Genomic DNA, 9,314 nt, shown 5'->3' with positions numbered 1-9,314 from the left:
TAATCATTAAAGTGATTTAAGAAGACCAGCCTATCATTTTATTTTAAATTATTATTTAATAGTAATTATTATGCAATAGTATTATTGGAAGGGAAGGAGGCTTGATCTTCCCTTTCCCACATATACCTTGAATCAGTCCCAGAATGTAATGGATGTTAATGTGTTTATGGATACAGAAGGTAAAAAATATTGGCCCCATACCAGGAAGCTTTCCTTTCTCAGCTTCCACTTCTAGAAGTTTGCTTTGGTCTCAGGGAGCTGATTTATTATTCATCCTGTGATGGTATATATCTTCAGATTTGTTATAAGAACATATTCCATAAAACATGGATTCCCCTGTCATGTTATATATTACATTTTATACCTCAGTATGAATATATTTTCTATGATTAGGTTTCTTGTACTTGGACAGGTCAATATTTCATTTCTTCATTGGAAAAAAAGGTGGTCCAAGTAATTATGTCTTGTCAATGCATCAATAATTTATCACCTGAGATTATATTCTCTGTATCCAATGGGGAGAGTGAGAAGGAAGGGAGGAGTATGGACCAAGAGGCATGAACACTTGACTAGATATCTAGCCTCAAAAACTTACTTTATACTCAAGTATAAAAAAAGTAAAAAAAAGTAAAGTATACTCAAGTTAAAAAAAAAAAAAAACCTTTATACTCTAGTATAAAATGGGGATAATACTACTTACCTCCTCTGGTTGCTGTGGGAATTGAATCACATATCTGCAAAGCACTTAGCATAGTACCTAGACCATAATCATGCTTGAGAAAAGCTTCCTGTTTCTCCCTCTCTCCATCCCCTCCTTGATTTAATTTTCCATTGTAGCTTTGGTATACATAAATTCATTCTGATCTTTCTCACTTGTTCTTCATCTTAGCTTTGGCAGATGCTGTTGATGGGAAACCAGACCACAGTGACCGAGTTCTTTCTTGTAGGATTGACAAATGACCCTGAGACCCAAGTTATTCTTTTTGTTTTTCTACTACTAACATATCTTTTAAGTGTCTTTGGAAATCTGACCATCATTATTCTCACCCTGCTGGATTCCCACCTCCAGACTCCCATGTATTTCTTCCTCCGGAACTTCTCCTTTTTGGAAATTTCCTTTACAACTGTCTTTGTTCCCAAAATGCTAGTGAACATAGGAACTGGGAACAAGACTATTTCCTTTGCTGAATGTTTTATTCAATATTTTTTTGCCATTTTATTGGGAGCAACAGAATTTTATCTTTTGGCTGCCATGTCCTATGATCGTTATGTGGCCATCTGCAAGCCCTTGCATTATACAATGGTGATGAACAAGAGGCTTTGTCTCCAACTGGTCCTCAGCTCCTGGATCTCTGGTTTCATGATTGTTATTGGACCACTTATCATGACCACAATGTTGCCATTTTGTGCATCCAACATCATCAACCATTACTATTGTGATTATACCATATTGCTCCAGTTGGCCTGTGCAGACACACACTTCATAGAGGTGATTGAATTTGTCTTAGCTGTGGTGACTCTTCCCTTTACATTAGTACTAGTAATGATCTCCTATGCATTTATCATGAGGACAATTATGAAAATCCCTTCTGCTCAGAAAAGGAAAAAGGCCTTTTCTACCTGCTCTTCTCATATGATTGTTGTCTCTCTCTCCTATGGTAGCTGCATTTTCATGTATGTTAACCCGTCTATGAAAGAAGCAGCAACTTTTAATAAGGGAATAGCTGTGCTGAATACCTCAGTTGCTCCTTTGTTAAATCCTTTCATCTATACCCTAAGGAACCAGCAAGTAAAAAGAGCTTTCACAGATATGGTCAGAAGGATGAAGTTTTGCTCAATAAAGTGAAAATAATTGGAGGTGCTTTGATTTAAAAAAAAAAAAAGGAAAATTAACGAGAGAATAGAGATATTCTTGTGTGACTTTTGCAGAAATTGTTCTTCAGTGTTCAAAATAGTAGGCTGTTTTTCAAGTTGTTTTCTTTCCCCATTTTGTCAAGTCTATTTTGTGAAGAGTTTATGCTTTTTACATTTCACTAAATTTATTTTATAAAGAATTTTTTTTAGATAATTTCTATGTTTCCTTTTCCAAAACCTCTTGCAATGTTCTCATTTCCTTTCCCCACTTTTCTTCCAACTGTCTTTTAAGATCCTTTTTGAATTCTTTCAAGAGAGCATTGTGAGATGGGGATTAATTCATATCACCCTTTGGGGCTCCATCTAGAAAAGATCTGCTTTTAGTCTCTTCAGGGTTTGAAATCTGTTCTTTTCTTTTTCCACAAAAGTATCTATTGTCAGAGTTCTTTTTGCTTTTTTGGTCATTCTTTTTCAAAGGTTAAGGTCTGCTTTTAGGGGAGAGGGGAGATTTTTCAAGCTTCCTCTACATGTGATAGTGGCTGCACTGGGTCAGTGCTGACTAACTTCTGGAGCTGGATGGGTGTGGCCAGATCCAGTGATATTTTTGGGTTTAGAGGCTCACTATTTGCCTTTTGCATTTATGTTGGATGTGTTACAGCTAATTTGCTGATCTACTGGCTTGAAAACATGACAGAGTATCTAACACTGCTGTAGATTTCCCACCATGCACAGCCCACACGACCCTAGATCTCTGCACTCCTTGTGTGTTCAGGTACCTGTGCTCTCTCCTGCACTCAGCTTGCCTCCCTCCATGACCGTTTGAAACAGACTTTTTCTGAAGATCTTCCAAATTATTTTCTGCTGGAAATTTGTTACATTCCAAATATTTGTGGGTTCTGTCACTCTAAAACCAGTTCAGAGGCTTCATTTGCTGTTAATTTGAGGGACATTGGGGAGAGCTCATGAAAAGCCATATCTCCTCTCTTCCATCTTTGGCTCTGCCCCCAAAATCCACTATGCTTTTCAATCCTACTTCTTCTCTTTAAAGTTAAGTAACTCTTTTAGGGTGCTAAGTCCCTTTCAGGATTTAGTCTGCCAGCTAAGGGCATGCCTCATCCTCATGAGGTGTTTCATTTCTTTTGGATAATTATGAGTTCCACTGAGGAACTTGTCTTTCATATGCTCTTTCAACTCTATTTCATATTTACTGTTCCTGATGTCTACTGTATCCCTTCATTTTGTCTGTAACCTATTTCCCTAAATAAATACACCTTTTCCCAAAGAGAATGGTCATTGTTAATTCTTCACATGACTGAACCCCAACTTTTGGTGCCTACCATCATCTGCTGTCTATATCGCCCATGTCATTTTGCTGCCGAATACCAACCATGTCATTTTGGTACTGAACATCACCCACGTCATTTTAGTACTGAGCATGTCAGTTAATTGATAGGAAGGGATTTCTATATCCTTAAAACTCTGTGTTAGAGAAATCCATCCACAAATGAAATATTTTTTGGATTTTTTAAACATATATTCCCCTTTTCTCCTTATTTATCTTGGAATGACAAAAGTCTTTCATTGGAAGGGGACTAATTTCCTGAGTCTTTTCTTTTTTATTTTGTTTTTCTTAAAGCTGGGTGAGGTTAATAGGAAACAGGTTTTAGAAGTCATTCAGATATTCAGAAGAAACAACATAATAAAAGAAAATGAAAGGTTACCATCACTGTTTTCCTGTTTTTGTTACATACCTCAAAATATCTCAATACCTCAAAATCAAAGAATCACACACTTAATCAGATAACTTGGTCACCAATATTAAATAAAATAAGATCTCCTTAATCCAAATTACTCCTCATAACCCATTACAAAAGTTCATTTAATCTAATTATTTCTTTTTGAATATTAGCTTTTCCATGTAGTCACCTTATCATGGGAAACATTTTCCCTTGGAAATTCTGGAATAGGTCTCATTTTCAGGGTATTCCTGGATAAGGCTACTCCTAATAGATTTGTTTCTCTGCTTCCAATTTAATTGTAGAGCTTCTACCTGCTAGAGATAAGACTTAATAGAATTTAATTGTTGATTACCCTTTGCTCTAGAAGAGGATCATGATCAGGAAGGTGATGCCATGTCATGGAAGTCAATTGGATTTAAGTGAGGGAGAGCTGTTTAAGGTCACCTGCTTCCAAAACCATGTGAGTCCAGAGGCAAGATATTGATCAAGACAACTGAAGATGGCCCTGGATGCAATGGGAGACCTTGGCTTTTTTAAGCTAAGGTCTTCAACAGGTCTCAGTTTCACTGAGGCCACTTTATTCAGAACCTCCTCTTTCACCCAGTTTAAAAAAAATCTAAATAAATAAAGGAATAAATCTGGGAAGGGAAGACCCTCAGAGTTTCTGTAACAGAAATATCTGTTATTTACATTCAATCTGAGTCAATTGGGATCCAAACAATGACCAAATGGGGCTTGACCCAGGACCTATTGGTGACCAATTAGAATCAGATTGGTTTTGGTTTAAGGCCTGGTCATTAAGAAAGAAATCTAGCCTGTAAATCCCAAAATATCTTGGAAGGGGTCAGAGGTACAAAAGAGAAAAAATGCTTTTCAGAGCATTTAAAGTAGGTATTATAGATAAGGTATTATACTCTATGTGGATAAAGCGAAGGAGAAAAGGAAGGAAGAAGGGAAGGAAGGGAAAAGGGAAGGAGGAAGAGAAGGAGGAAAGGAGGAAAGAAGGAAAGAAGGAAAGGAGTCTTTCAAATGACCAATTCTAGATCAGGTTTATTCACAGACATTGTTTGTCCTTCATTCTTGAAGAGAATGACATTAAAGTCAAACAGAATCTCTTTAACTTGGTTTCCCAATAACTAATTCATGTGATTAAAAATCAATTCAAAACTTATATAATTAACCTTAATCACAGCAGAGCTTAAAAAAGACTATCTAAGTAAGAACTCATAATTCACCTGAGAATGATGGGGTGCAGTTTCTAGGGGACATGTCACAGTAATCCTGAGGTCCCTTGACCTTAGGAATGCTATAGTTCTACAAACATTTCTATCAGATAAACAATCTGTTTGTCAATACCCCTAAGATCTCCTGACCTTGAGAATGATGAAAACCCTGAGGTTCCCTGGCTTTAGGAATGCTATAATGTACAAACATTGTTGATTGTCAGATAAACAATGTACTGGTCAGTGATAACAAAGCTCCTCAAACAATAATGAACAGATCACCCCTCAAACCTACCTGTAAGCCATAAAATTAGCAAATCAGTAACATGAAGCACCTGGTCTCTCTTTTTCCTATAAATTTATTTTTGTGCTCCTGGTTCCTTGCTAAATTCTTTTGGAATTTAGCCCACTTCAAATGACATTACCATTATAATAAACTTTGTTCCTTGATTTGAAGATGGGTCTGAGCTTGCAAATTTTTTTGACACACTTAGTGTTGTGTAGTGTTACTACACCAGTCTTGAACCCCAACCTTTTTGGGGGTCTTTCTTGAACCCCAACATTTGGTTGCCCTGATAGGGAGAATTTGGTCTTCCCTGGCTTCAGCCCCTCATTATTGAGATAAGCCCCCTCATTCTTTTCTCCCTCGATTCTATAATTGAGACACCTAAGCACCTGGGAAGGCTTGTCTGGGTCGTCTTGAGCTCCATGCCGTAAATTTTCCTTGACTGGGGATGCCTGGTCTTGGGAATTCTTGCAATTCTTGGCAAAGTTACCTCCTAGCTAGGGAAGCTTTGTCACCTTTTCACCCTCCCAGGGATACTGGAGGAGGTGAGGCACTATAGGAATAGAAATTTTATGGCTTTTGGCAAACATTGGACAGTTTTCTTCCATGACATTTCTATCTGTGTCTATGTCTCTGTGCAAAATGTCTATCTCATGTTTGTTTTGTGAGGTAGTTTTGTTACCTGGAAAGATTTAACATGCAGCCAACAAGAAAAAACCTCTATGCTGTAGTTAGAACACTGGAAAAGATTTCTTAACATCCTTGACACCTTAAAAAGGGGGAAAACCCTTCATAGCCATCCTAATAGACTTTGGACAGAAAATACCATCTGCATCCAGAAAAAGAACTATGAAGATTAAATGTAAATCAATACATTCTATGTTCACTTTTTTTCTGTTTTACTTTCTTTCCCATGATTTTACCCTCTTATTCTAATTTTTCTCTCCCAACATGATTCATAAAATAATGTGTATTAAAAATAAATTAATTAATTTTAAAAAGGGAAAAACCTGACTTTTTTTCCTATGGACCCTAGTTCTGGACAAGCTGGGGGCTACAGAAATAAAGTTAGCTAATCAAAATTATAGAATCACTAAAATAACATTTTAACAGATTATCAAGGTTTTGAGAGTTAAGGAGTTTGGCAATTAGTCATTTTAAGATTGCAAGAAAAAATTCCTGAGATATGGGGATAATTCTAGGAACTTATCCCATTCTGAAAGAAGAGCATGAAAAACAAAACAAAACAACAAAAATCGAACTAGGTAAATAGCAACCTTTTGCTAATTCTTCCTTGACTTCTAACTTCCTTGATTGCTAACAAGATCAATATACCCCATGTCCCTCTGTTAGCCCCTCTCATCTCAGATCAGATTAAGAGAAAGCTGAAGAACTCTAGGGAAACTCAAATTCTGTCTTACCTGTAGAAATGGAGGGAGCAGCAACAGAAATAGGGACCCCATGCACCTTGCCCAAGCACATCCCCAACCCCAACTTGGGGGGTGGAGGAGGAATCATTATTTCCTGAGCCATGGCACCTGAAAGTACCATCAAAGAAAGATCCTAGAATCAGCCACCCCAGCCTTTAGCAGGTTCTGTCCAAATACCTGGAAACAATCTGGGTGCCCCTGGAAGCAACCAACTAGCAATATGAGATGGAAAAGCCAGTCGATCCTTGAATTTGGTAAGCCCACCATTCTCTATTTCAATTGCAGAAATGTATTAGCTATATAATTTATGAAAAATTATTTTTATCTCTACCTAGTTTTCTGATTTGTAAAGAGAAATAATAATGGCTATTGTGAAAATCACATGATTACAAAAGTGCTTAACATAAAGCAAATGCTATAAGAATGTTAACTGTCTTATTGGCTATAATTACTTCATATTTGATAACTTTACATGGATTTTAAAAGTGACCCAACATACAATGCCAATGTTGAGATGAATGATTTGTATGTGTGTGTGTAAAGTAATTTGGAAGCCAATTCAACTAAATTAAGGTTATCCCACCTGGGTTTATCAGTACTAGGAGGACAGTGCATAGGGAAAGAGAGTCTCTTTCTCTTTCTTCCTTCTTCTCATCTTTCCTGACCACAGCAGGGATACATGGATGGAGGGATTTGAGGGAGAGAAAGAAAATATACTTAGTTTAGTGAAATTGATTATTTGAGATGTGATAGTAAAAGCAGTTTTAAAGAAGCAAAGCCTACTGAAGGGACATCTAAGTTATAATCTATTTTCACTGACAGTGTAAACAGAAGATTTAAGAGTTTGAAAACTTTAGGAAAAGAGAAAAACAATTCACTGCAACTTTAATAGCTTTGGCAATAAACAGCCTGCTTTTGCATTATTTGGAGTCAGACTTCTGAGGGTCCTGTCAAGGGCACTTAACCCCTTTCCTGGCTCACAAAAGAGAAATAATTTGTGTGAGTTGGAAAATAACCAAATGGCAATTCAGTTTGTCTGGAACATTTAATTAGAATTTGGGGAATCTCATAAACTAAAGTTAAGTCAATTTTAAAATCTATTCTTTCTTAGATATAAGAATTGTTATGTTTTCTCTCTAAAAGAAAAGGAAAACTTATTTGAGAGAAGGAGGAAGCAGGAACCCTTCCTGAAAACTTCCAAAGCCACAACAGTTTGGGGAAAGAATAGACTGAACTAAAAGAAGAAAGTTTATATTGCCTTGCTAACCCTGTTTTATAATTTTTTGTAAATGTAATTTAGGGAATTAGGTATTTCCACCTTTGCTAAAAAATCAAGAAGGAATTACAGTTAATACTATTTGGCTATTAGTTATGAAAATTCTAAAATTATTAACTATGTTAAACCTAAAATTGGTAATTCCTGTGTATGGAACAGAGGGTCTGAGGTAAAAGCCTTATCAGTTCACCTTCAAATATGAGGGTGTGCAGCATTCTTTTCCCCATTCACAAAGTGGGGGGAGGTTTCAAACGGCCCAGCCCACAGAAGCCGATAATTGGGATGGGCAGCAAATTCAATTCCTTCGCTGGGATTTCTGTCAACTCCCCTTAAAGTTTAAGATTATCAGTTTTCTTGAAACCTTGAGGGTATGCAAGATTATCAGCTCTGAGAAATGAACTTGTTTGGAATGGATAGTCTCCCCCCCCCCCCAAACAGGAATGTGTTTACTAAGAATGTATAAGCTTGTTTATTATAGAGAATTGATTTCTAATAATTGGTTCTTATACCAGAATGACTTTAAACTCAAGAAGAAAAGAAAAACATATTAAAGATGTTAAACAAATTTTCCTATGTCCTGGTATGAATCCTGGCAAATTTTATTGTTTATTGTAACTTCATGAGAGTAAAAATGATGTGTCTATCCCTGAGCTATGGGGTAGTAGAACTTTCTATTAGAGATAAAATCTCTTGGGATTGCAACTGACATTCTTTTGAATTTTGAATTTGGGTATGATAATCTGATGGATCATTAAGTCGGTAACCCACCATTCAAGAGGAACGTCATAAGTTACTCACAAGGATACCATCCTGAACTGTCACAGGTGGACATCGTATCTAGGAAAGAGCTGGGAGAATAACATTAGTCTCAGGCTCAAAGTCAGACCCTTCTGACTCAGTTTCCCAGTTCTGTTTTTTTGTTTCCCACATGATTATTCCTGAGTCTGGCTATGAAGTGGAATTGTTACTGCATGGTTGGTTGTCAAATAGAGCTAAGGATGCTTTATCCTCTCATGTATTTGCTCTCAGGCCAAAGGTTGAGGGAGTTTTTTTGATGCTATTATAATCATATCCCTACTTTTCTCTCTTACATCAAATTTCTGTAATAAGAGCAAGTGGTTAGTACAATCCATGAGCACAATACAAGTATTTAAAATCTTGCTGTTTTCAATCTGAAAAGATGTAATCCTTATATCCTAAATAATTAGATAAGTGACTAGATTTATACCTGTGAGAAACTAGATCCCTAAATTGATACATTGTCCATGGGACCTAACTGTTATTCTATTGATTATTGAAACAAAATCTGAAACATCTTCAATATGATTTAGATCTTGTCATGCCTTGAACCTACCTCAAAGAAACAATTGCATACTTTCCTGGTCCTGGCTAGATTTTGTAGCTATTCAAGGCTTTCATACAGTTCCCTTGAGTGGGGCTCTGATTAGGCCAGAACTTTTATGATCCTGAAAGCAAAACTAACCTCTGCCCTGGCATTAATCTTGT

General features: G+C 36.6%; 1 protein-coding gene across 1 annotated transcript; it reads left to right on the top strand.

The window, feature by feature from the left end:
• The first annotated feature begins 898 nt into the window (after positions 1-898).
• Positions 899-1,846, top strand: LOC127561444 (olfactory receptor 2AP1-like). The gene has a single exon (XM_051996686.1). It carries the CDS (start codon positions 899-901, stop codon positions 1,844-1,846), a length of 948 nt encoding a protein of 315 aa, XP_051852646.1.
• The last annotated feature ends 7,468 nt before the right edge of the window (positions 1,847-9,314 follow it).

This window comes from Antechinus flavipes, chromosome 4, assembly GCF_016432865.1.
Source record: "Antechinus flavipes isolate AdamAnt ecotype Samford, QLD, Australia chromosome 4, AdamAnt_v2, whole genome shotgun sequence".
Lineage (NCBI taxonomy): Eukaryota > Metazoa > Chordata > Mammalia > Dasyuromorphia > Dasyuridae > Antechinus > Antechinus flavipes.
Note: the sequence above shows the minus strand (reverse complement) of the source record. Positions and strands in the feature narration are given on the sequence as shown.